Consider the following 24,887-nt stretch of genomic DNA (forward strand, 5'->3'; position numbering starts at 1 on the left):
GGTATTTACAGAGTCAGGTAGGAAGTCAGTGAAGCGTTTTCAAGTAAAATCATTGTGATTTTAATACAAGTAATCTAGCTGAGACAGGGTGATTCATTGTAAAAATGATTGTAATCTGGATATCTTTAAAAGTAGAGTCAAAAGGATTTGCTGACAGATTATATGTGAGGAACAGAGGTCGTGGAAATGAGAGGGGTCAATGTTTGAGGCCGAGGGCTCCCCTGATTAGGCCCAGACTTAACTTGCCTCACTGGTTTTAGTCGCTTGCTTTTAGTCAGTCACTTGCTTCTAGTTTATTTTAAGATTTTCATAGCTAAAGGTCACGTAGCTAAGCAATATATAATAAAAAAAATATAATAAAACTGCCACCAGTTTCCTTAGAGATAACATCTCTCACGTATAGATCACTGTGGTAACGATTGCTTAAGTTCTTTTCAGGAACGAGGGTCAACTCTTGTCCAGTTCAAGCTAGCTGAAACCACTGGCCCCCAACTGGACCTGCGTGAATATCCAATGGGTGACCTTTGGATGTCACAGTGCCCAAAACTCCACCCTCAGATCATGTTAACAACACCATTTTGTGAACATGTGTGCTATGAAGAGCCATGAAGTTTGACTGTATTTGAGCAGATTACTGATTACCTCATTTTTTCCTACCCCAATCACATTTTCCTACACCTTGGACCACCTCACTCCTCTATCCCATAAATATCCCTAAAATCCCATTTTCAGGGAGACTGATTTGAGACCTGTTCTCCTGCTTTCTCACTTGACTCCCTCATAAATAAACTCATTCTCTGCCACAAAACTCATCATTTCAGTGATTGGCATACTGTGCCATGGGTTTGGAACCACATGGACTCCAAGCTTCTGGACTAAGCAAATGGAAGAATAGAGTTCTCAGTTGTCATCAACTGAGAAGAGGAGACTGCAGCTGGAGGAGGTCAGGTGTACGACAGGGTTCGTTTTCTAAAGTGTTGCACTGGAGCTTTGCATTAGCCATCTGTATTAGGCAGGTCGGGATATCATAACAAAACACCACAAACTGGGTGGTGGCAGGCAACAGAAATGTATTTTCTCACAGTTCTGGAGACTGGAAGTCCAAGATCAAGATACCCTCAGGGTTGGTTTCTGATGACGCTTCCCTTCCAGCTCGCAGCCATCTGCCTGCTTGCTGTATCCTCATCTGGCCTTTCCTCTGTGCATGTGTGGAAAGAAAGAGACTGGGGTAGGGAGGGAGGGAAGATAGCTAGTATTTCTTACTCTTTTTATAAGTATTCCAATCTTATGACATTAGGCTGCCACTCTTATAAACTCATTTACTCATAATTATCCCCTTAAGGGCCCTATCTCCAAATATAGTCACATTGTGGGTTATGGTTTCAACATATGAATGGGTGTAGGGCACAATTCAGTTCACAACACCATCCAAATGAAGCTGTAGTATAGGCAGTTAGATATGTGAATCTGAAGTTTGGCATAGAGGTGCTGGCCAGGAATATAATTCAGAGAGTCTTCAGAATACGGTTCATATTTGGACCCATTAGACTAGATACTAGCTAACATACATCTATGGGTTTATGTCACTTGATTTTTGACAAGGGTGTCAATAGAGAAAGTGTAATCCTTTCAACACATATATCCGGTTCAACATAACTGGATAGACACCTGCTAAAGAATGAAGTTGGACCCTACCTTACAGCGTATACAAAAAGTAACTCAAAATACATCAAAAGCCTAAATGAAAGAGCAAAAAATTATAAAACTCTTAGAAGTAATCATAGAAGTACATTTTCATGACCTTAGAAGTCTCACTGTTTTGTTAAATATGACATGAAAACCAAAAACAACAACAAAAAAAATAGATAAATTAGTCATCAAAATTAGAAACTTTTGTTCATCAAAAAGACATTGTCAAAAGAGTTAAAAGACAATATACAGAATGAGAGAAAATATTTGCAAATCATGTATTTCATAAGGGTATAATATTCAGAGTATATAAGGAACACTTACAAAAAGACAAACAACCCAATCAAAAAATAGGCAAAAGACTTGAATAGACATTTTTCCAAAGAAGACAAGTAAGTGGCCAACAAGCACATTAAAAAATGCACAATATTATTAGCTGCTGGGAAACACAAATCAAAACCACAATGAGATGCCACTTTGTATCCACTATGATGGCCATAAAGGAAAAAAAAAATTGTAAAAAGTGGAAAATAACAAGTGCTGGTGATTATGTGGAGAAACTGGAACACAAATTGCTTGTAGAAATGTAAAGACGGTTTAGCTGCAGCAGAAAAGTTTGCTGGTTCAATAGTAAGTTGTTCATAGAATTTCCATAAGACCTAGCAATTCAACTCCCAGGTATACCCAATAGAATCAGAAACAGAGTTCAAACAAAAACTTGTATGTGAATGTTCACAGCAGCTCTATTCACAATAGCCAAAAGATAGAAACAACTCAAATGTTCATCAACAAACAAACCCAAATGTCTGTCAACAAATGAATAAACAAAAGGTGGTAGAGTCACAGAATGGAATATTATTCCTCTTTAAAAGAGAATGAAGTACTGATACACGCTACAACATAGATGAACCTTGAAAATATCATGTTAAATGAAAGAAACCAGACACAATAACATGTACGATGTAAGTCCATTTATATGTAATATCCAAAATAGGCAAATCCATACATAGAGAAAGCAGATTAGTGGCTGGCAGGGCTAGGGAGAGCTGGCAAATGAAGACTGACTGCTCGATGGCTACAGGTTTTCCATTTGAGGTGATGAAAAAGTTCTGACGCTTGATAGAGGTGATGGTACAGTCTTGTGAAAGAACTTAATTCCACTGACTTGCACACTTAAAATAGTTACAATGATAAATTTATATGCTATCTGTATTTTACCAAAATAAAAATAAATTGATAAATTTAACTTATTGAGAAAAACATTATCTCATCACTGATGTATACACCAATAATAAAATCAATGGTTTTTTTTAAAAAAGAGTCTATAGCAGCATGTATCAAAATTAACAGAATGAGCAAATGTCTCAGACTATCTCCCTCACTACATGATAGAGAGACTTGATTCTTACGCTCCATAAGCAGTTTGGCAGTATAAAAACTAAAATAATATTCCAGTCATAAAAAAGAAACAATTCTGTGTGTGTAATACAATGAAGTTATAATTATCCAATAGGGAAAGAAATCCCAAAAGCTTTTTTCCCTCCACTTTTACTCCCCTGATATATGCCATCACCCTCAGGCTCCCTCCTGAAGGCTCCAGGGGTTACAATCAATATCTTGGAATTATAAGGACTTTATGTCACACTTTGCCCTTTAGGGTCTGCATATAATTTCTCATTCTGGAAACACCATGAGCCATTCTCACTCCTTTGATTATCAATTTTCTTACAAAGTATTTTAAGTGCTTTCTGCTAGTTCAATCCCATTGTGATTTAAATACTTAATAATGTGTCCTTTAGACATGAATTTGAACAGAATCTAACACGTCTGCTACCACCGACTTAGAGATTTCCACTATTTGCAGGGCTTTAAAATCCCCTGGCTAAACTCCTATTTTTTTAATGCCACACGCATTGAATTCATGAATGTTATCAGTCTTTTTAATAAAATATTGCCCATTTTACAACATTTCCACCCTGCATAAATAGAGATGATGCTGCTAGCTCACCATTAGTAAGTGACATTTTGAATTTTGTCGTTTGTTTGTTGTTGTTGTTGTTTATGGTATTTAAGATAAACTGGGATCTCAGACTTTCTGGTAATTCCAATTAAAATTGATGAGCACTGATCCATTTAAATGATCTGATTTTCTCATGTGGCCTTTGATATTCTAGCAGGTTGCCTATGTTCTGCGATACAGTTTGTGACTGCCTAGTTAACTCAGACAAAATTTGAACTCAAGACGTTTCCTTAACTTTCAGTATGCTATCTTTGTCTTAATGGCACAGTGTTTGGGATAGGGTTGCATTTTGAAAAGTGAGTTTTTAATTGTGACAATTTTGGTGAATCTCTGTGGGTAAGCAAACCTCTTCCTTTACTGAAAACGCTATTTTTGTACTAAGAATCTGAGTATCTTGGGTATAGCTCCAGTATGAATAAGCAGCCCAGGGGCTTTGGATAAGTTACTAAACATTTCTAGAAGTAGATCAGATCACCACAAAGATCTCTTTTTCCTCAAAAATTCTACTGAACTATTACCTCATGAGTGACCTTGTGGTTCCTCTCAGCATCATTTACACATTTTCTGCATGTTATCAACTGTGAGTCAACAAAATTTTTATCTTTCCACAGATGGGATATACTTACACCCATGGGTCATAATGCAGTTGTCAGTTTAACCTGTTGTTTTTCAGCTCACCTGCGGTGACTCTATATACAGTACACCCACTTTGACTGTCATGACTCAGTTGTACCTAACTCTCCCAATCCCAGTTCATCTTTTCTCTCTCACATTCACATGATGAAAACATCCACGTTCTGACAGGTCTCAACTCTACCTCCCTGATTGGTTTGTTTGTTGTTGTTTTGAGACAGGGTCTTGCTCTGTTGCCCAGGCTGGAGTGCAGTAGCACAATCATGCCTCATTACAGCCTTGATCTCTTGGGTTGAAGCCATCCTCTGGCCTCAGCTTCCCAAGTAGCTGAGACTACAGGCACACACAGCCACACTCAGTCATTTTATTTTATTTTTTTGTAAAGACAATCTCTCACTATGTTGCCCAAGCTGGTCTCAAACTCCTGAGCTCAAGTGATTCCCCCCACTTCAGCCTCCCAAAGTGCTAGGAATACAGGCATGAGCCACCGCCCCTGGCTTGCCTCCCTGATTTGGAGGAGGTTGGAATGTATTCTCCAGGATGCCTTCTCCCATAGTATTAATGCTTCCCTGGCCTAATATATGCAGGCCAGATGATTGTCTCAGTATTCTGACACAGTAAGTCCACAATGGGACAGCTTCCACATGTGAATTTTAACAAATGCCTGGAGTTTTCTGAGCCTCATTTCTATACATGCACAATGGAAAACCTACCTGTATTTTTAAAACTGAATGCACATGTCTGTTCATGTCTATTTTGTTTAATTGACTTCCAGTTACAGGGATAGGTAAATTCTACTCTCTGGGATTTTAAGAAGGCTGATAGTTAAGTTCACAGCTGCTCTGTTCCCCTAATCTGGGTGAATCTTAACTATAATAAATTGATTCTCCTTTTTAAAATACAGGCTAGAATTAATGTTTTGCAAAGAAGGGCCCCAGAGGTCTTCAGGGACATCGGAAGCACACTGAAATTGTCCAGTTTCTGACTTTATGCACTGCCCCTGCTAAATCGTGCTTGTTTTATTCCAACTGTACAAAAGCAGAGGATAGTCCAGACCCCTCTGCATGACTCTGGCAGTTCCAAGAGCTCTCTCCTGACAACACTACTGAAAGTTTATGCTGAGTCCTTCCACTCTGCCTTCATATTACTCTAGTCCTGCCTCTTCCACCCAACAGAACCTTTCTAGCAACCTGTTTCATGATGCACGTCCATGAATATTGATTAAGGGACTACTGTGTATCAGACACTGGGTTAGACACTGGGGACCCAGAGGTAAACAAAAGATAAAACTATGGCTCCATGGAATTTATGATCTAGTGGAGCGAGACGGGTAGCAAACAAAAGAAATAAGAGTAGTTTATTTGTTATAAGATTATCACCTTATATAAAAATAATTCAGGAAAGAGAGAGAAGGGAGTTGTGAGAGTTTTCAATATTATATAACACAGTCAGGGAGGGCCTCAGTTAGAAGGTGACTTTTCAAAAATGACATGAAGAAGGTGAGGAAGGGGGTGTGTGGATGTCTTGGGGAGAAAGCACTGTAAGTATAGCAAAATGCAGCTGCAAGCCTTGTACCAAGACAATGAGGGTGTTGAGCAGCAGACTGATGTGATCATATGTCTTAATGTAATCCTGTGATTGCTTTCGTAGGAGTGAGGGAAAATTTCACCTTTGTCCTCTGAAATTTCACAGAAATCAACTGACAAATGGCAGATTCATAGGAGAAAAGACATACACATTTATTTGATCATAGTTTTACATGACAGAGGAGCCTTCAGATGAGAATCCAAAGATACAAGAGAAACTTCCCATTTTTATGCTTAGGTTCAAAGCCATATGGACAGCCATGTAGAAATATGATTGAACATGAAGGGCATGATCTAATACTGATGGACTGAGTGAAGAAGCCCAGCAAGACCCATCGTGAGATTCTTTTTGGCCTCTCTGAGCAGTGTTCCTTTTTTCTTGGTATGGAATAAGACCTCTCTGGAATGGAGGTCTTATGATCTACAAGCCAGTAAGGTAGGTCAGATAATTTATTTATGGCTAGTTTTAACACAGAAAGGTGGAGGGAAAGTTAGAGTAACATTTTTAGGTTTTATGGCTGGCTTTGAGGAAAAGGGGCTCTGGTTTCTATGTGTCACCGTGGGGAAGAGGGATTCTAATTTCTATGGCTAACTGCGGGGAAGAATGAGGGGCCACAGACAAGAAGGCAGGAGAAAGAGAAACTTTTGCTTCTGAGGCCGTCATGGTGGGGTATCATTTTCTGAGCCCCAACACTTTTTTGAGAGTACTTGGAAGGGGAGCAAAGGAGAAGCAGAGAGATGAGTTAGAGTATTAGATCAAAATTCAGATGATAAATGATGGCAAGATGGGCCAGAGTGGCAGGAGCAGGGGTGGTGAGAAGGGATAAAAAACTGGATATAGTTAACGACAGCAAAAATTTGCAGATGATTGTGGAATTTGAGAGGGCACAATTTTAATGCCTGTACAGTGGTTCATCACATGAATGACCACCCTCTACCTGACTAACCCTTTATTGCTAAACATTTAGGTTGCATATAGATGTTGTTACTATTTCCATTTTAAAAAAACAGTGCTAAGGATTTTGCATGAATGTCCATTTTCCCCAGACAGTGAACACCCCGCCCCCAGTCTTTTATTATACAGTCCAAGTTGGCCGTGAGGAAGGTAATGCAATGCCATCCACATAGCTGTTGAGTGGCTACTTTTGAAAACAATGGGTATAAAATTTACTTTTAGCCAGCCATGGTAGTGCGTGCCTGTATTCTCAACCTACTAAGGAAGTTGAGGTGGGAGGATTGCTTGATCCCAAGAGTTTGAAGTTAGCCTGGGCAACACAGTGAGATTGTGTCTCTAAAAAAGAATAACATAAAATGAACTAAAATACACTTTTAATGTTTGCTAACTGATGTAATTGCTTCATGTCTCATGCCCTGTATGCCCTGTGCTCTTCCCACAGGTGGCCTTTTGCCCCACCCCCAGCATACAATGATGGAAATAGCCAATGTGAGTTCTCCAGAAGTCTTTGTCCTCCTGGGCTTCTCCGCACGACCCTCACTAGAAACTGTCCTCTTCATAGTTGTCTTGAGTTTTTACATGGTATCAATCTTGGGCAATGGCATCATCATTCTGGTCTCCCATATGGATGTGCACCTCCACACACCTATGTACTTCTTTCTTGCCAACCTCTCCTTCCTGGACATAAGCTTCACCACGAGCATTGTCCCACAGCTCCTGGCTAACCTCTGGGGACCACAGAAAACCATAAGCTATGGAGGGTGTGTGGTCCAGTTCTATATCTCCCATTGGCTGGGGGCAACCGAGTGTGTCCTGCTGGCCACCATGTCCTATGACCGCTACGCTGCCATCTGCAGGCCACTCCATTACACTGTGATTATGCATCCACAGCTTTGCCTTGGGCTAGCTTTGGCCTCCTGGCTGGGGGGTCTGACCACCAGCATGGTGGGCTCCACGCTCACCATGCTCCTACCGCTGTGTGGGAACAATTGCATCGACCACTTCTTTTGCGAGATGCCCCTCATTATGCAACTGGCTTGTGTGGATACGAGCCTCAATGAGATGGAGATGTACCTGGCCAGCTTTGTTTTTGTTGTCCTGCCTCTGGGGCTCATCCTGGTCTCTTACGGCCACATTGCCCGGGCCGTGCTGAAGATCAGGTCAGCAGAAGGGCGGAGAAAGGCATTCAACACCTGTTCTTCCCACGTGGCCGTGGTGTCTCTGTTTTACGGGAGCATCATCTTCATGTATCTCCAGCCAGCCAAGAGCACCTCCCATGAGCAGGGCAAGTTCATAGCTCTGTTCTACACCGTAGTCACTCCTGCGCTGAACCCACTTATTTACACCCTGAGGAACACGGAGGTGAAGAGCGCCCTCCGGCACACGGTATTAGAGAACTGCTGTGGCTCTGCAGGCAAGCTGGCGCAAATTTAGAGACTCCAGTGCCTTCCGAGAAGGAAGATCAAGTTTACATCGAGCAAAGTGACCTTGGAAGACAGGGCACTTGGGATGTCGTTTTTCTTCTAATATTGTTTGAGCTCAAGGTAGATGGAAATCTGAAAGGAGTGTGCTCATGCCATTTCCAGACCAAGAAAATACATTTATTATTTGCTAATTATCATAGTTTTGTTAAATTGCGTTGTTGGTTTTTGCTATATATACACATGTTGACTGTCATCTTGTTTTGTAAACTCCTTGCGTTGTTGTTCAGCTGTTCCTCAGTATCCGAAGCGGGTGGATTCCAGGACGCTCCGTGGATAATAAACTTTGACGATGCTGAGAGCGCGCGGGGAGACCGGAGCCGGCCTGTTCCCCAGAACCCCCGGAGCCCTCCCAGCCCTCAGCCCTGCGCCTGGGGTGAGCTGAGCCCGGGACTCCGCCTTGCAGGCTCCGGAACCCTCGCTGTGGCTCCCCCGCTCGGCCCAGGCCTTGAAGCCGCGGCGAACCTCTTCCCACCCTACCTCGGGGACCTGATGGCAGCGGCGGCCTCCCCCAGCCTGGACCCCGCCGGCCGCGGGTCTCCCGGCCCAACCCCACCGACCCAGACCAAGACCGCGCCGAGCCGCCGGGACTCAGCGCCTTCGGGTGGCGGCGCTAAGCGGGGAGGAAACATGGCGCCGCCCAAATGCGCCCGGAGGCCGTTAGGCTGTGGAGGGCGAGGAAGGCGGTCCAGAGGCGCGGGCTCGGCTGCCCGTTTAGGCCACGGAGCCGGCAGGTCCACGTCCTGGGCGACCGCTCTGTCGCAGTTGGGCGAGACCTACCTAGTCCTGACGGGTCGTATTTCCAAGACATTTTCATATTCTATCCATTGTTTTGTGTGCATTTTATTACTTCTGTATATAGAGGTGACAACGCTAAGCTTTTTTGAGATGTCTGTTCCTTCTAGATGTTCTGAAGTACCTTATACATGTTAAAATTAGAGGTAGTAAAATGACACATTTTGTAAATAACTTTTTGTTAAAATTCATAGGAACTGTTATTTTGTGTGGGGGGGGATGGCATGGTGTTTGTGGACTGGTTCAGGGAAGGAGGGGAAAAGGGAGGTGCAGAGAGCTCTAAGCCAGTGTGCTTACAGTGAGGCGAGATTCACCATTGTTTCTTATGATTGTGCATTGTGTTTTACTTATCTATGTATACAGTGTATCTAAAGGACAAACGAGTCCTAATTTACAACAGCTAGTCTTTCCAGATGTTAAAGAACTTCTATCAATAGAGTAACCTATCACTAGAGTTCACCTCTATCAATAGAGTAACCTCATTCTCTGCCTGATGATTCAAAGGCATGGGAAGACCAAAACCATGTGGCAGTTCCTGTTTTTGATTTTATTATATATATGTATATAATATGAAAGTAGTCATTAAAGTAGTCTTTCCTTTCGTACTAGGATCTTCCAATTCACTGTATTAGTCAGGGTCCTCCAGAGAAACAGAACCAAAAATATGTGTAAAAGAGAATACACACACACACACACACACACACCCTGAGGGAGAGAGAGAGAAAAAAGAGTGAGAGAGATTGAGAGTTAAGAAATAGGCTCACACAATTTAGGGAACTGGCAAGTCTGAAATTTGCAGGGCAAGCCAGCAGGCTGTAAATTTTGACAGAGGTTGATGTTGCAGCTTGAGTTCAAAGTCTGGAGGCAAAATTCCCTCTTTTTGGAAGCAGGTCAGTCTTTTCTCTTAAGGCTTTCAACTGATGGGATGAGACCCACTCACATTATAAAGGGTAATCTGCTTTACTAAAAGTCTACTGATTTAAATGTTAATCGCATCAAAAAAAAAAAAAAAAAACACCTTCACAGTAACACCGAGGCTTGTGTTTGAACAAAAACTGGGCACCATAGTCCAACCAAGTTGATACGTAAAATGAACCATCACACCAAACCCAAACTTTCAGTGAAGTGAAGCAACATTCTTCAACTGGATTATTATGCATCATGTACGAGACACTCTCATGTCTTGTTGGTTTCTGGACTCATGTATCAGGTTACGGTGACTGCATTTAGGGCATACACTGCAGCCTGCAGGAAAGCAGTGCTTATTTACACAGTATTGTTTCTCAGCTTCAATAACTAAACCTTCAGCAGGCCATTCCATCATTCAATAAAGCCCATTCCATCATTCAGTCAAGCCCACTGCTTCTGAATATTGAGGTATGAAGTAAGAATCATGAATTCCAAGGGCAATTCTATTGCCACACCCCTTTTGCTGTGAAATATGTTTCCTGGTTACAGGTGATATTGCAGGGGATGCCATGGTGATGATTAAGGCTTTGTTCACTACGTAAATGGTTCGGGCATGGAAGACAAAACTGTCCCCAGAATATTATTCTGTCCCTATAAAGACTAACATTGCTTACTCTATGCTCAAAGGAGTCCAGAGTAATCACTATGCTACTAGTCCAGCCAGACGCCTGGAAATAGTGCCAAATCACATGCTAACCTTGGTGAGAGAAATGTCATAATGCTGAGCCCATTCATAGTTTCCATCCCTGCTTCCATGTTAAATTTCTCATAGGCTCAATGAGCAAGCCTGCTGGCAAAAGAGATTGACTGATTACCTACTAGATGAGTCATCTTATCTACCATACCACCAAGATCCATCTCTGCAGTGGATGCCCTCTCATGGGCATTTATGTCAGACAGATATCTTCATGATCTGTGCACTTTTCAGGAAATTCTTCAATGTCCTCTTCTCCAGATTTGCCTGCCATTAATTTTCCAGCCTTATTCTTCACAAATCTCTCAGCAAAATAAAAACTTGTTATCCAATGCTCCTAAATCAGTGCATATCCAAACTTCTGTGCCTGTCTCCTTCTATAAAAAATTAACAACCAGCTAAACTGCCTGTAGTTTGACCACTGGGAAGTTTTCCTTCCTCACCATCTTTCAGCAACACCTGGAGGGGTACTGTGGTTTAATGCCATTTGCTTCTTTCTGTTGCTGGTGTATAATGCAGATTCATTTGTAAACTGGCCCATGCTTTTTCCTTCTTTAACAGTTGGCTAAACATGAAATATGAGTGAGATCATGCAGGATTTGTCCCTTTGTGTTTGGCTTATTTCACTTAACACAATGTCTTCTAGGTTCATTCATGTTGTGAAGACAGGATTTTGAATGCTCTCACCACAAAGAAATGACAAGTGTTTGAGGTAATGGATACGTTAATTACCTTGATTTGATCATTACACAAGTATACATGTATCAAAACATCATACTGCACCCCATAAGTGTGTACAATTGTTATTTGTGAATTAAAAACAAACTAAAATGAAATTTTAAAAATAATTATACAATTTTGGGGGCTTGGGGGTGGGGGAAGGGAAGTAAAAAAGCAGACAGCAGGTACTCTAGGAGTCAGAGACACATGATAACATTAGTATGAGTCAGGAAGGTAGGAAATCAAGTTACTGACATTTTTTACTCAGTTTAGAACCCAAAGACCGAAGAAACAGAAACAAATGGGGGAAATCATAACTTTTAAAGTATTAGATAAAATTTTTGAGAAAGTTAAATACTGCATGTTCTCATTCATCTGTGAAAGCTAAAAAAGAGTTGATCTCATAGAAATAAGTAGAACAGAGGATACTTGAGGCTGGGAATGGATAGCAGGGGTGGGGGAATGAGAAGAGATTTGTTAAAGGATACAAAATTACAGCTCCATTGGAGGAGTGAGTTCTAGTGTTCTATACCACTGCGGGATGACCATAACAATAATATATTCTGTATTTTCAAACAGCTAGAAGGAGGATATTGAATGTTCCCAGCATGAAGAAACGATAAATGTTTGAGATGATGGATATTCTAATCACACTTATCTGATCACTTATACATTATGTGCTTCCAAACATCACTGTTTACCCCAGAAATATGTACAATTATTATATGTCCACTAAAAGCTAAAATAAAAAAATTTTCAAACATTCAAGATCTGAAGAAAAACTTCAATCTGAATACTAAAAACTTTCCCTAACCTCTTGAAAAGACTAATTAAAAATCTCTGGAGTTTGGATGCACTGTAATTTTCATCTGCCAGTTCATGGCTTTGTTTAAGCTCAGTAGTCAAGTTGGTAGAACCTCCAGAGAAAGCAATGAGGAAGTGGCAGTAGGACCCTCTGGGACCCGTTACCCCAAATATCTGTCATCTTCTTGACCTCAAGGCTGGGTGTCAACTCAGGACAGGAGTGCAGGTCCTCATCAGTTTATGTGGGGATAGCAGACAACGCAGACCCTCCCAGAACCATGAGGACAGCACTGTGCTTTGCCCTGACCATCCATCAGCCCCTGTTTAGCACAGAGGAGAATGATGACCATAACTCACACTCTCCTCCAACTGCCTTAAATGCTCAGGCTGATTGGTCATGTGCTCACCCAACTGCTCCCTAAATGCTTAACAGAAAATGAAGACACCCTCTCCAGAACCCAAGGAAATACACTTGAAATGTGATTTGTACCTCAGATTGGCATCCAAGAACTGAAAGAAACACCAGGCATTCCACACAATTTCTGGCTCCACATCCAGTAGAGCTATTGGAATCCTCCAACATAACCATCTTGAGGCAGTAAATCCTGAAAGAAAGTGAAAGAAGACCTTTCTAAATAGAGGGAAGTCCCATCTTACTTGGATTTAAGTTATAGTAAATGAAGAGGAAAATGCTAACATGCCATATTGGACACCACTTGTCTTTCGATGCCAGGTCCCTTTTCAGCCTAATATGTCAGAATTTTCTAGGCTCCATCTTTTCTTTTATTCCTCTTGCAGAAACCATAGGCTTTGATGGCTTCTCACAGGACAGAAAACCTGGATCATCCCAAACCTGCTCTGTGAACCCTCTACTTCATGTATGGGTTTCCTCCCATGCTGCACACTGTGAGGGTCATGCATCACCACAGCATGCACAGCTGAGAAATGTGGAGAGTGAAGGACCCAGGCCACATTGACTGTGGGGATGTAAGCCAGTGGAGACACACTTCCTGAAGTAAGATGCATTTCACAAAGCTCCCAGTTTCCAGAAGGATGGAGCACCAGTCACCCTTGGTCATGGCCAAACCCTCTTTGTCCTTGCCCTTTCCTGCTCTCTGGGATCACAGAACATGTGCACTGGACACAGCTTCTGCCTTGGAAACACCCAGACTTAGGTAATTTCTCACACACCAGTTTATCTTCCAGCTTCTGTCAGAACTTTAGGTCAAGTGTTGTGAGCCAGATAGAGTAAAAAATATAAACTTTAAAAATTATAATCACCCTCAACATGGCAAGCTTCTCATGGTAAGAAAGGAATGCAAGAATTCAGAAACTAACCCAGGGAATAGCAGGCTCAAGATTTCTTGGCAAATAAATTCACTTAATAGATCACAGATATTTTCTCATCTCAACACATGCTGTGCACAGGTATATTTCAAACCTAATCACCGTGGAATTTCTCATTTTCATTATTACAAACAAAGCTACAATAAGTTCATGTGTATTGAAATCCTTGCAAACTTGACTAGTAGCTCAAGATAAATTTTAGAATAAAAAATCAAATGGTATTCACATGTATATACTCTGAAGCATATATTTGGTCTTCAACAGGTTTCCAGGCATATAACTACTAAAATCCTTGGATTCCTTAAAGTGGTACTTGTATGTTAATAAGTTGACAAATGGCTAGTAGTCCCTAGGTAGCTTCAGGATGGGAGCTGGGCACCTGAAAGACCAAGGCAGAATTAGAGAATTAAGATAGTCAGACCCAGCCCCCAACCTCCATGGAGGGAAGAAGGGATGAATGTTAAGCAGAACACCAATGGCCAGTGATTTAATCAGTCATGCCTACAGAATGATGCCTCCATAAAAACCCTCAAGGACTGGGTTCAGAGGGCTTCCAGATAGCTGAAGACATAGAGGTTCCTGGAAGGTGGTGAACCTGGAGAGAGCATGCAAGCTCCACAGCCTTTCCCTATACCTCACCCTATGCATCTCTTCATCTGCATCTCTTGCGATATCCTTTACAATAAACTGCTAAATGTAGATGCCTCCATGAGTTCTGTGGGCTGCTCTAGCAAATTAATTGAACCCAAGAAGGGGGCTGTGGTAACCCAGACTTAAAGCTGATTGACTGGTCAGACGCATAGATAAAAAGAACTTGAGGCTTATAATTGGTATTGGAAACAGGGATGTCTTATGAGACTTAGCCCTCACCCAGCAGACCTGGCATTATTTCCGGGTAGATAGTGTCAAAACTGAATTGAAGGACACCCAGCTGGTGTCTGCCACAGGACTGATTGTTTGCTTGGTGTATGGGCTTAACCCCATCACCTTTAGTCACAGAAGTCTTCTGTGTTGATTGTTGAGTGAGAGAATAGAAAAAGCGCTTTAGTTTGTTTTTCCTTATAGAACATGTTGACATTATGTGGACATACTTAAATTTCCCTTCAGACACCAAATTCGTACTTTTGCCAATAATGTGTACAAAGGCATATATTCTCACAGTTTCACTAACATTTGATTTTGTTAGTAACTTTACTTTTACTTGTAAATCTTACCTCAGCATCATTTTATTTGTCATTGATTTAATCATTAGTGAGGTTTAACATCTTCTGGTATGTTTTGGGGCTATTTGTGTTTCTTCAATAAATTGTTTTTTTCTTAAATTTTCATTGTTTTACCTTTTTGCTTACTGATTTGTAGCGGTAGTTGACATGATTCTACACATCTTTGTCATCATATAAGTGTTGAATCGTTTTTCTAGTGGGACATTTTATCCTTTTGCTATGTTTTGTTTGTTTCCTTTGTGGTACAAAAGTTTTAAATGTTATATGTATTAAATAAACTATCAATCATGCCTTTATGCCTTCTAGTTGTGGGACTGTTCATTATTTCATTCAAAGAAATGAATTATTATTTAAACATGGTTTATGTATGCAGCCTGTATTGGAGGCTGAAGATGCAGGAATAAATAACTGATATCCCTGCTTTCATAGGATGCAAAAGTTCGGGAAGAGAGAATATTCACCAACAAAGCAAGCAAATGAGAATGTCGGTTAAGAGATACGATCAACTGCCATGCAGGGTGAGCCTGGAGAAGGTGACATGAGGTCTAGGGACTGCCACTTGCACTCTCCCCTGAAACAAAGGAGGAAGTCACACAGCATGGGTATGGAGGGTATCCCAAGGGGAGGGAGTAGCCAGTATCAAGGCTTTGGAAGTGGAAGGGCTACATGTGTAGAAAGGCTGGTGTGGCTGAAAGAGAGTAAGGGAAAGAGTGGTGGGAAGTGAGGTCTGAGAGATCCCTCAGGCCCAGGTAATAAATGTCTTAAGAGACCCTAGATGTATGGAATTTCATATTTTCAGACTATTTGGAAGAAGTAAAGGGCATGATAAGCCTTCATGCTTGGAGTTATGCTTAGAAATGGCCTGCGATCTTCCAGATTGTATTTATCTTCTCGTTTTATGGTTTTCTATTTTCTATTTAGGTTTTCAATTCACTGCATCTGCAGAGTGTGTGTGTGTGTGTGTGTGTGTGTAAGACAGATGTTGTTTTCCAAATGTTCAGTCAATTGTCCCAAAACAATTTATTTCACTAGCTGTATTTTCATTATTTGCTTCAAATTATACCTTTACCATATTCAAAATTTCATATATGTGCAAATTTATTTCAGGAATATCAATTCTATTAATATTTATTCATTTATTTTATTTCATTCACATTTGTAACACTTTTAACAGCTGTTGATGTATGGTATATTTTGTCATCTAGTAGAACAAGGCATCAATCATTATCTATTTTTCTAATTTAGACTTTTCATGGTTGTCACTATGTTCTGCTCTACCAAGTTAAAGTCACAGCTAGTTTCCTCCTAACCCAAAACAATATCTTATTGGGACTGTGGTTGGTATTGAACTACATTTTTAAATTAATGTCTGGAAAATTTACCATGTTTGCAGGACCAAGACTCCCATGTGGATAATGAACAAAGGAACTGAAGCACGAGGGTGGGATCATGTCATTAAGTACTTGCTATGGGTCCTGATGCCTCACTTGACTATGAATCCTTGGTCAATAAACCCACCTCTCTGAACCCTGTTGTCTTTATCTGTAAAGGGTGGCAAAAACACCAGTCTTGAAAGGTTTCTGCAGAGAATTAAGTAATGAGAAATTGGTACTCAATATAGTGACTAGCACAGTAAAACCTCAATGAATGTTAGGAATTATTCCTGTCTATATATGCATGTAGATCTTTTATTCCTTCAGGAAAGATTTCCAGTTTTCTTCATATAGGTCTTGATTATTACTTGATTATTACACTGCTGTAACAGAGACCAAAACTACAGTGGTTCAAAGGAGATAAAGTGTATATAGGTTGAAGGGGCGTCTGTTCTGTAGGAGGTTGCCAACCCCAAACTGCAGAGCAAGAGCTACTGACAAACAGTAGATGGAGGTTCATTTATTTACTAAAAATGATAAACATTTTTGATACAATAGAGGATTTCATATATATTTTCTAAAACTAAACTGAGTGTTAGCAATGTGAAGCAGTATTTGTTAGAGCACTCAGAAAAATTTCTCATTAAAAGTTATACATTATGTTTTTCATAAACGGTTGAAAATGCTTACAACCTTGTAACAGTCTCATCAATCCTGTTATAATTAATACTGCAGGTATATAAAAATTGAGTGGATTCTCAATTTTTTTGGATTCCCAATTCCTAGTTGGGTGGATGGTTAGAAAGGTGCCTATAGGATTTTCTCCTTGCAAAAAAAAAAAAAAAAATGCAAGAATGTAAATTCAAATTCTAAAAGATTTATTTCACCACAGAATAAAATTTTTTTTCTAACACAGTTGCTTGACTAAGTTTATATAGGCCCACACTAAATGCATGTGGTGTAGTGCCAGAGGCAATGTCTAGTACACACCAGGCTAAGCATACTAAAACTATAAGACAGAGCAGTGAAAAAATTCAGAGGCTTAATAAGAAACACAGAAGATTGCAACAAACTTCTTTTCCCTTTCGGAAATCAGAAGATAAAGTAGTATAGACGTAAGTTGGTTTCCCCTTTTCCCTTTTTGCAATGTCCATAATTTTTTTAATCTCTAATAATCCAATGAGGAAATCTGAACTGAAAATATAAGGAAAGACTGTCCTGCTTGAAGAAACAGCTATTTGAACACGAGAAAAGAAATTTGAAAACTACGCATTAACCTAAAGAGTTTGAGGCTGTAAAAAAAGGCAAAAATGTATCCAAATTTGATCAAGATGTGCTTTATTTTATATAACTTCTGGGAAGTTTGTAGTACAACTGTATTAGGGGTCTCCAGAGAAACAGAATCAACAGAAGATTGTGTGTGTGTGTGTGTGAAGAGGTGGGGGTACTTATTTGAAGAAACTGGCTAACTCAATTATGGGGGTTGGCAAATCAGAACTCTTCAGGGCAGGCTGGAGACTCTGAGAAAAGTTGATGTTACAGCTGTAGCTTGAAAGCAGTTGTAAGAACTCCTCCTTCCTTGTAGGACCTGAGTCTGTTTTCTCTTAAGGCCTTCAACTGAATTGGATCAGGCCCATCCACATCATGGAGGGTAATCTACTTTACTCAAAGTCTACCAATCTAAATGTTAATGTCATCTGAAAAAAATACTTTCACAGCAACACTCAGACTGGTATTTGACCAAATATCTGGGTACTACAGCCTAGTCACGTTGACACAAAACTAGCCATTACAGGAACTAAGTAGTTCATGGAAATAGATGTAATTTCATTTATTTTTAGAGTAATCAGAGAAGCTCACCTTTATTTTTTAGTGTAAATTTTAAAGGAAAATATGAAGTAAAAACTATGACTTGCCACTAAATCTTAAAATATTCCTACTTCAGAAATGTCAAAAGGTGAAAATGCATGAGTTGAAAAAATAGTTTCATTTTTATCATAATTAGCATGATTAACATTATCACTGTCAACCTATCATCATCATTTATCCTGGCAAACTCTCCCATGCTAAGCAGCTGTGATTTCCTTGCTCTACAAAACTCTTTGAGTCCATATCTTCCCATACACGACCCTGTTTCCTTAAAGTGATATTCCTAGATTTTCCTCTAGTACAGACGTATGGGTTGCTTGGAAGCTTGTTCCAACAGAAACTCTCTAAAGCAGTGACTTTCAAACTTATATCGGTGTAAGAAACACATTTCACACACACATACACACAACTGACTCACTACCATGCATAGTCCTCTGTGAAATTTTCTAATCCATTTTATGCTAACCTAGAATAACGAATGTTTGCCGCACTTAAATTGATGTTGTAAGTGGCATATAACCTGAAATGTAAAGGAAACACTGCTCTTAGGCAGGTACATGTTACCTGCTTAGGGCCTGAGGGGGCAGGTAACAGCCTGAGGAAGTAACAGTGTCATCTGCACAGGGGTCTGGAAAATTCAGAACAAAAGGGCCTGTGGGAAGGAACAAGTGTACCCCAGAAAACACTCACCACAGACACACACGTGCGTTTCTGCCATGCTGTCTCCTTACTCTTGTATCTGATCTAATATTGACATTACCGCTCAGTGGAATCAGAGTCACAAATGAGCTGCAAAGCAGTCATTATCTGCCTGTAAAACCCCACTGAGGAAAGAAGCAGCAGCATCTCTCTTTCCACCAGCACATCATCTCTTGCAATGAACTCTTTTGCAATTAACTTTGAAGGACATGGGGCAGTCAGTCCACCTGCAAGCAAAGACACAAAGTCTGAGACCCCTGAAAGAGAGAACGCCTTGCTCCATTCACATTCACATCCCTGCCGCTTTTTTCTTTTTTGTTTGTTTTTGTTTGTTTGTTTGTTTTTGTTTTGAGACTGAGTCTTGCTCTGTCGTCCAGGCTGGAGTGCAGTGGCACAATCTCGGCGCTTTTCCCTTTTTTTAGAGATGGGGTTTTGCTCAGTTGCCCAGGCTGGAGTGCAGTGGTGTGATTAGAGCTCACTGAAGCCTCAAACTCCTGGGCTCAAGCGATCCTCCCGCTTCAGCCTCCCAAGTAACTAGGACTAAAGGCAGGCGCCACTAGCCCGGCTAATTTTTTACATTTCTGGTAGCGATGGGTTCTCGCTGTATTGCCCAGGCTGGTCTGGAACTGCTGAGCTCAAGCGATCTGCCCGCCTTGGCCTGCCAAAGCGCTGGGACTGCAGGCAGCGCCGCGGCCCCCGTTCCCCATCGTATTATTAATGGATGCCATTGTGCAGTGTTGTCCTGAAGAGAAAAAGCTTCGCGGACCACACGAAATCGCGGAGTGAGTGCTCCCGCCTACCTCCATGTCCTCCCGCGTCCAGCGGCTGCGGGCTTTCCCGAGAGCCTTCCCCAGGGCGCCTTTCTCGTCCTCTCAGCGTGGGGATGAGGGAATTCAGCGGCGGTTGCAGGCAGTTGAAGCGGGTGCGGCGCTAGTGCAGACGGCGTCACCGTGGAAAGGGCGGCAGCCGCGCGGGAAGGCCGGGCGCTGAGACCGCATGCGCAGCAGTGCACCGCCCCCGAGGCGCCGAGGCCAAGGCGCGCGAAAGGCGCCAGGGCGGCTGGGGTGGCCGGGGAAAGCCAGGCGTTCCACCCTGCCGGCGTCCACGCGGAAATGCGGTGATGCCCGGCGTCCCACACACGAACTGGCAGAGGCAGCGGTGACTGCACCGCCCCAGGTACGTGTACGCGGCGACGTCAGGGCGGAATGGCAGCTCCCGGAGCCGGCGCGGCCAGGCCAGACCAGGAGCCAGAGGCCTCAGAGGGCCGCACCGCACACCCACGCGGGCCATGGATTTGCCTGAGCCCCCGAGGTTAACTAGCACTTGGGAGAAGCTGCGAGTGCTGTGGCAGGAGGTGGAGAAGGGCCCGGTCGCTGAGGAAGTGGGAGTGTGCAGTGGGAGGGAGACGAGGACGTTGGTGCAGTTGCCAGTCACGGCCAGAAAGTAAAAGGCCGTGCAGACCACAAATGGGACCGTCTCCAGCTTTGGCCTCTCCGGAACCCCAGCAGAATGGCGTCACCCCGCGAGCTCTCATTGACCCTCCGTCGCCCTTGGCCTCATTTGCCTATTTAGAGAGGTTCACAGGCTGCAATGATTAGAAAATGGCACGTGTTGTTCTGTCCTCTCAGTGCGGAGGATCCATTCCACAACCCACAGTTTTTAGCGAGTCTCACTTGCCTGCTGGTTATCTAGCACTGAAGGGCAAGACGTTAAGTAAAGATATTTGTGAAGAGAAGAAAGCTAAAACTTTTTTCTCAGTAGCACTCTGATCTAGTCAAGCGAGTTAACTGGGTAGACTTTTAAAAATAAAAATTTTTTAAACAAGCTTTTTGTTATTTTCAGAAATAAGTAAATAATATTTAAAAAAATCTTTTGTCAGAATCTACTAACCATGAACCAATTTCTCTGCTACTGGATACAATCTCCTAAAATTTGTGGAACAATAGCTTCAATTAATATGATCAGCTCTCACATTTCCACATTTTACATTTCTTTGTTCCAGTGATTTAAAATCCACTGCATAAAGAGTACAGTCTCACACTCTGTGCCGACCTTGCACTGTGAACTGCAGGTTTAGATAGGAAAGAGACAAGACACCTAGTAATAAGTTACTCACAATACCTGTACATTTTGGGGAAAATAGCCTGGGGGCCCTAGAGAACAGGGGAGCCCTGAATTCATTTTACTCTGAATTGTTAAAGATTTGGTCCAATCTCTTGACTCAATGGTTAGTCTGACATTATCCAAAAGACCAAAAGCAGCTTTGATTGTGCAAAGGTGAAAGGATTTTCTTCCTTGCCATGTCCACTCACAAAGAGCAGAAAAGCAAGGAATGTTCTTTTGTGCCTTTCCAGTCAATATTATTCAGTGCCCAGAGATCAGTTAAGCAGAATAATCAGGATCATTGTAGAGAGTTATTTTGGTAGTAAGTATGTCTTATGACCTGCACTCCTTCGTGAAAGCAAACTAAATATTCACATTATTAAATAGACACCCATCAAGTATTTGCGCTGGGAACATAGATCTCACCTATGATTAAGAAATTAACTGAAAAAAAAGTATTTTCTATATGTCAACAATTAAATGTTGGCTGTACGAATATAATTTTCTACTATCACTCCTTTTGGCTTGACAAGGACTCAGCTGCTGAAGAAGTTAGGATGTAGTGTAAACAGACGGTTACAAATGCATCCCTCTTGTTTTCCATAGCTCTGCTGTCCACGTACAGGATGTGTCCATTTGAGGTCTAATCTGAAAGGATTGTAGACCCTAAACTCAGAAAAGGGTTACTGTCTGATCACCAGCCATATATAAAGTGCAGTTAGATCTGGAGTTTAAAAAAAAAAAAAAAAACAGTCAACATGAAAGTTGTAGACAAACCAGTTTAAGGGACACTTTAGAAACTGAATCTATTATGAGCATGTTGTATCTGCAGATCTCATCATGAGAATACACATCTAGAACTAAACTAGGTCAGCATGAATTGGAGCTTGGAAATTGTAACATGGACACAAGGAATCATTTACTCAAGTTGTTCAGTACTCATCACCTGTGTTCGCTAATTGCTCTGTCGCAGACGTAGGGTCCGGTGTCTTTTAAATGCCTAAACTCTAAACCAAAATCCATAATGTCAACACAGTATTACAAATTGTCTTATAACATTTAGAAAAGAGGGAATGAGAGATTAGGAGTTCCCATATGTGTTTTCAGAAATACACAAGAAGGAAGTGGTCCTGCCGTATTTACATGAGTGTTCTTACTGTAGGTGGCAAAACACCCCTGTTCTTGTGGGTTTTAGGTCTTTGATTCACATTGCATCATCTATCACTCATTGTACCACCCTGCCTTCCTCTGCCATTTTTGCTGTCCACCTAACAGCCTAAACATCATACCCTAAATGACAATATTCTGGTCCTTCTCTGGGTCTCCTCCCCCCTCAACCAACAGATAGCAGTCTAATCAGCTAACTATGTGTAGGTGTGGTTAGTATAATAAATGTGCTTCCTGAGTCTGATCACTGCTGGGTTTACTGAAAAGACTGTGTGATAACAGGTTGGATTTGTGTCCCCACCCAAATCTCATGTTGAATTGGAGGAGGGGCCTAGTGGGAGGTGACTGGATCATGAGGGCAGATTGCTTCCTTGCTGTTCTCATGATAGTGAATGAGTTCTCACAAGATCTGGTTGTTTAAAAGTGTGTGGCACCTCCCCAGGCTCCTGCTCCACCATAGTAAGAGGTGCTTGCTTCCCCTTCGCCGTCTGCCATGATTGTAAGTTTCCTGAGGCCTCCTAGTCATGATTCCCGTACAGCCTGCAGAACTGTGAGTCAATTAAACCTCTTTTCTTCATAAATTGCCCTGTCTCAGGTAGTTCTTTCTAGCAGTGCGAGAACAGAATGATACACTACATCTATTAACACAGGAAGCTGTTGGACCTACAAGGACCTCATCAAGGTACAGAGTTATTATATATTAATTAGTTACCATTCCTTTTTCATAAACAACATTTTAAACTGTATTTCTAAATATATTCTTGCACATTAAAAATTAAAGTTACTGTTGCAGTGCAACAATGTCTCAACCACAAACTTCACACAGGGGAAAAGTCCTTTTCTTCAATTACTTTGTCAGAGATTTGAAAGGCTTTTATTCATTTTCCATGCGTCATTACTTAACTCATTATCTGGCTGCCTTGTCTAATGGCTCCTTAGCTTTCACGTGGTTCATAGTCCACATATTCTAGTTCTATGATGGTCAAATGGCAGCATTTTAAAAATAATGACATTGACACAAACAAATGGAAACACATCCCATGCTCATGGATGGGTACAATTAATATTATGAAAATGACCATACTGCCAAAAGCAGTCTACAAGTTCAATGCAATTCTCATCAAAATACCACCATCACTCTTCCCAGAAATAGAGAAAACAATCCTAAAATTTACATGGAAGCAAAAAAGAACCCACATAGCCAAAGCAAGACTAAGCAAAAAGAACAAATCTGGAGGCATTGTTACCCAACTTCAAACTATACTATAAGGCAATAGTCACCAAAACAGCATGATGCTGGTATAAAAAATTGGGACATTGACCAATGGAACAAAATAAAGAAACCGTAATTAAAGCTAAATACAGTCAATTGATCTTCGACAAAGCAAACAAAACATAAAGTGGGAAAGGACACCCTGTTCAACAAATAGTGCTGGGGTAATTGGCAAGCCACATGTAGAATGAAACTAGATCCTCCTCTCTCGCTTTATACAAAAATAAACTCAAGATGGATCAAAGACTTAAATCTAAGACCTGAAACCATAAAGATTCTACAAGATAACATTGGAAAAACCCTTCTAGATACTGGCTTAGGCAAAGACTTCATGACCAAGAACCTAAAAGCAAATGGAACAAAAACAAAGATAAATAGATGGCACTTAAGTAAACTGAAAAGCTTCTGCACAGCAAAAGAAATAGCAGAGTTAACAGACAACTGACAGAGTAGGAGAAAATCTTCACAATCTATACATCCAACAAAGGACTAATATCTAAAATCTACAAAGAACTCAAATCAGTGCGAGAGAAAAAAAAGTGGGCTAAAGACATGAATAGACAATTCTTAAAACAAGATATCCAGGCTGGGAGTGGTGGTTCATGCCTGTAATCCCAGCACTTTGGGAGGCCAAGGTGGGCAGATCATGAGGTCAAGAGATCCAGGCCATCCTTGGCAACATGGTGAAACCCTATCCCTACTAAAAACACAAAAATTAACTGGGCATGGTGGTGCATACCTGTAGTCCCAGCTACTCAGGAGGCTGAGGCAGGAGAATGGCTTGAACCTGGGAGGTGGAAGTTGCAGTGAGCCAAGATCACACCACTGCACTCCAACCTGGCAACAGAGCAAGACTCCATCTTAAAAAAAAAAGGTGGTGGGGGGGTTGTGGCTGACAAGATGGCCAAATAGGAACAGTTCTGGTCTGCAGCTCCCACTGACATCAATGCAGAAGCCTGGTGATTTCTGCATTTCCAACTGAGGTACCCAGCTCATCTCATTGGGACTGGTTAGAAAGTGGGTGCAGCCCACAGAGGGTGAGCAGAAAGAGGGTGGAGCATTGCCTCACCCAGGAAGCGCAAAGGGTCAGAGAAGAAATCCCTCCCCTAGCCAAGGGAAGCCACAAGAGACTGTGCCCTGAGGAATGGTGCACTGCAGCCCCAGATACTATGATTTTCCCACCATCTCTGCAACCCGCAGACCAGGAGATTCCCTCAGGTGCCTATGCCACCAGTGCCCTGGGTTTCAGGCACAAAACTGGATGGCCATTTGGGCAGACACTGAGCTAGCTGCAGGAGTTTTTTTCCATACGCAAGTGGCGCCTGGAATGCCAGCAAGACAGAACTATCCGCTGCCCTGGAAAGGGGGCTGAAGCCAGGAAGCCAAGTGGTCTAGCTCAGTGGATCTGACTCCCATGGAACCCAGCAAGCTAAGATCCACTGGCTTGAAATTCTCACTGCCAGTACAGCAGTCTGAAGGTGACCTGG

At 41.7% G+C, this 24,887-nt stretch overlaps 3 protein-coding genes across 8 annotated transcripts in view; 2 read left to right on the forward strand and 1 right to left on the reverse strand.

Annotated features, from left to right (window-relative positions):
• GCSAML (germinal center associated signaling and motility like) overlaps positions 1-24,887 on the reverse strand; it is a 69,347-nt gene that overhangs the window by 38,197 nt on the left and 6,263 nt on the right. The window contains exons 1-4 of one of the 6 annotated variants that reach the window (XM_063809234.1): positions 19,658-19,755; positions 18,849-19,084; positions 13,920-14,072; positions 12,837-12,951 (exon numbers count right to left, since the gene is read on the reverse strand). Coding sequence is in view for 1 of the 6 variants with exons in the window: in XM_009441834.4 (XP_009440109.1) it covers positions 12,837-12,951; positions 18,849-18,876 (143 nt within the window). In the remaining 5 variants the exon portion in view is untranslated. Of the gene's footprint in view, positions 1-12,836; positions 12,952-13,919; positions 14,073-18,848; positions 19,085-19,657; positions 20,141-24,887 lie in introns of those variants that run through there. The other 5 variants (XM_063809226.1, XM_009441834.4, XM_063809244.1 and 2 more) reach the window with 5 other exon arrangements.
• Positions 7,355-8,403, forward strand: LOC134806964 (olfactory receptor 2C3). Its single transcript, XM_063809114.1, has one exon. It carries the CDS (start codon positions 7,355-7,357, stop codon positions 8,315-8,317), a length of 963 nt encoding a protein of 320 aa, XP_063665184.1. The 3' UTR covers positions 8,318-8,403.
• OR2C3 (olfactory receptor family 2 subfamily C member 3) lies at positions 8,548-15,212 on the forward strand. Its single transcript, XM_016942282.3, has 4 exons — positions 8,548-9,305; positions 11,469-11,534; positions 13,145-13,521; positions 13,958-15,212. Exon 1 carries the CDS (start codon positions 8,548-8,550, stop codon positions 9,295-9,297), a length of 750 nt encoding a protein of 249 aa, XP_016797771.3. The 3' UTR covers positions 9,298-9,305; positions 11,469-11,534; positions 13,145-13,521; positions 13,958-15,212.

The sequence above is a fragment of the Pan troglodytes genome, chromosome 1, assembly GCF_028858775.2.
Source record: "Pan troglodytes isolate AG18354 chromosome 1, NHGRI_mPanTro3-v2.0_pri, whole genome shotgun sequence".
NCBI classification, from domain to species: Eukaryota; Metazoa; Chordata; class Mammalia; order Primates; family Hominidae; genus Pan; species Pan troglodytes.

Bases quoted from the DNA above. Each gene is read 5' to 3' on its own strand.
- LOC134806964 (XM_063809114.1), top strand. From the start codon at position 7,355: ATGATGGAAATAGCCAATGTGAGTTCTCCAGAAGTCTTTGTCCTCCTG.
- OR2C3 (XM_016942282.3), top strand. From the start codon at position 8,548: ATGTTGACTGTCATCTTGTTTTGTAAACTCCTTGCGTTGTTGTTCAGC.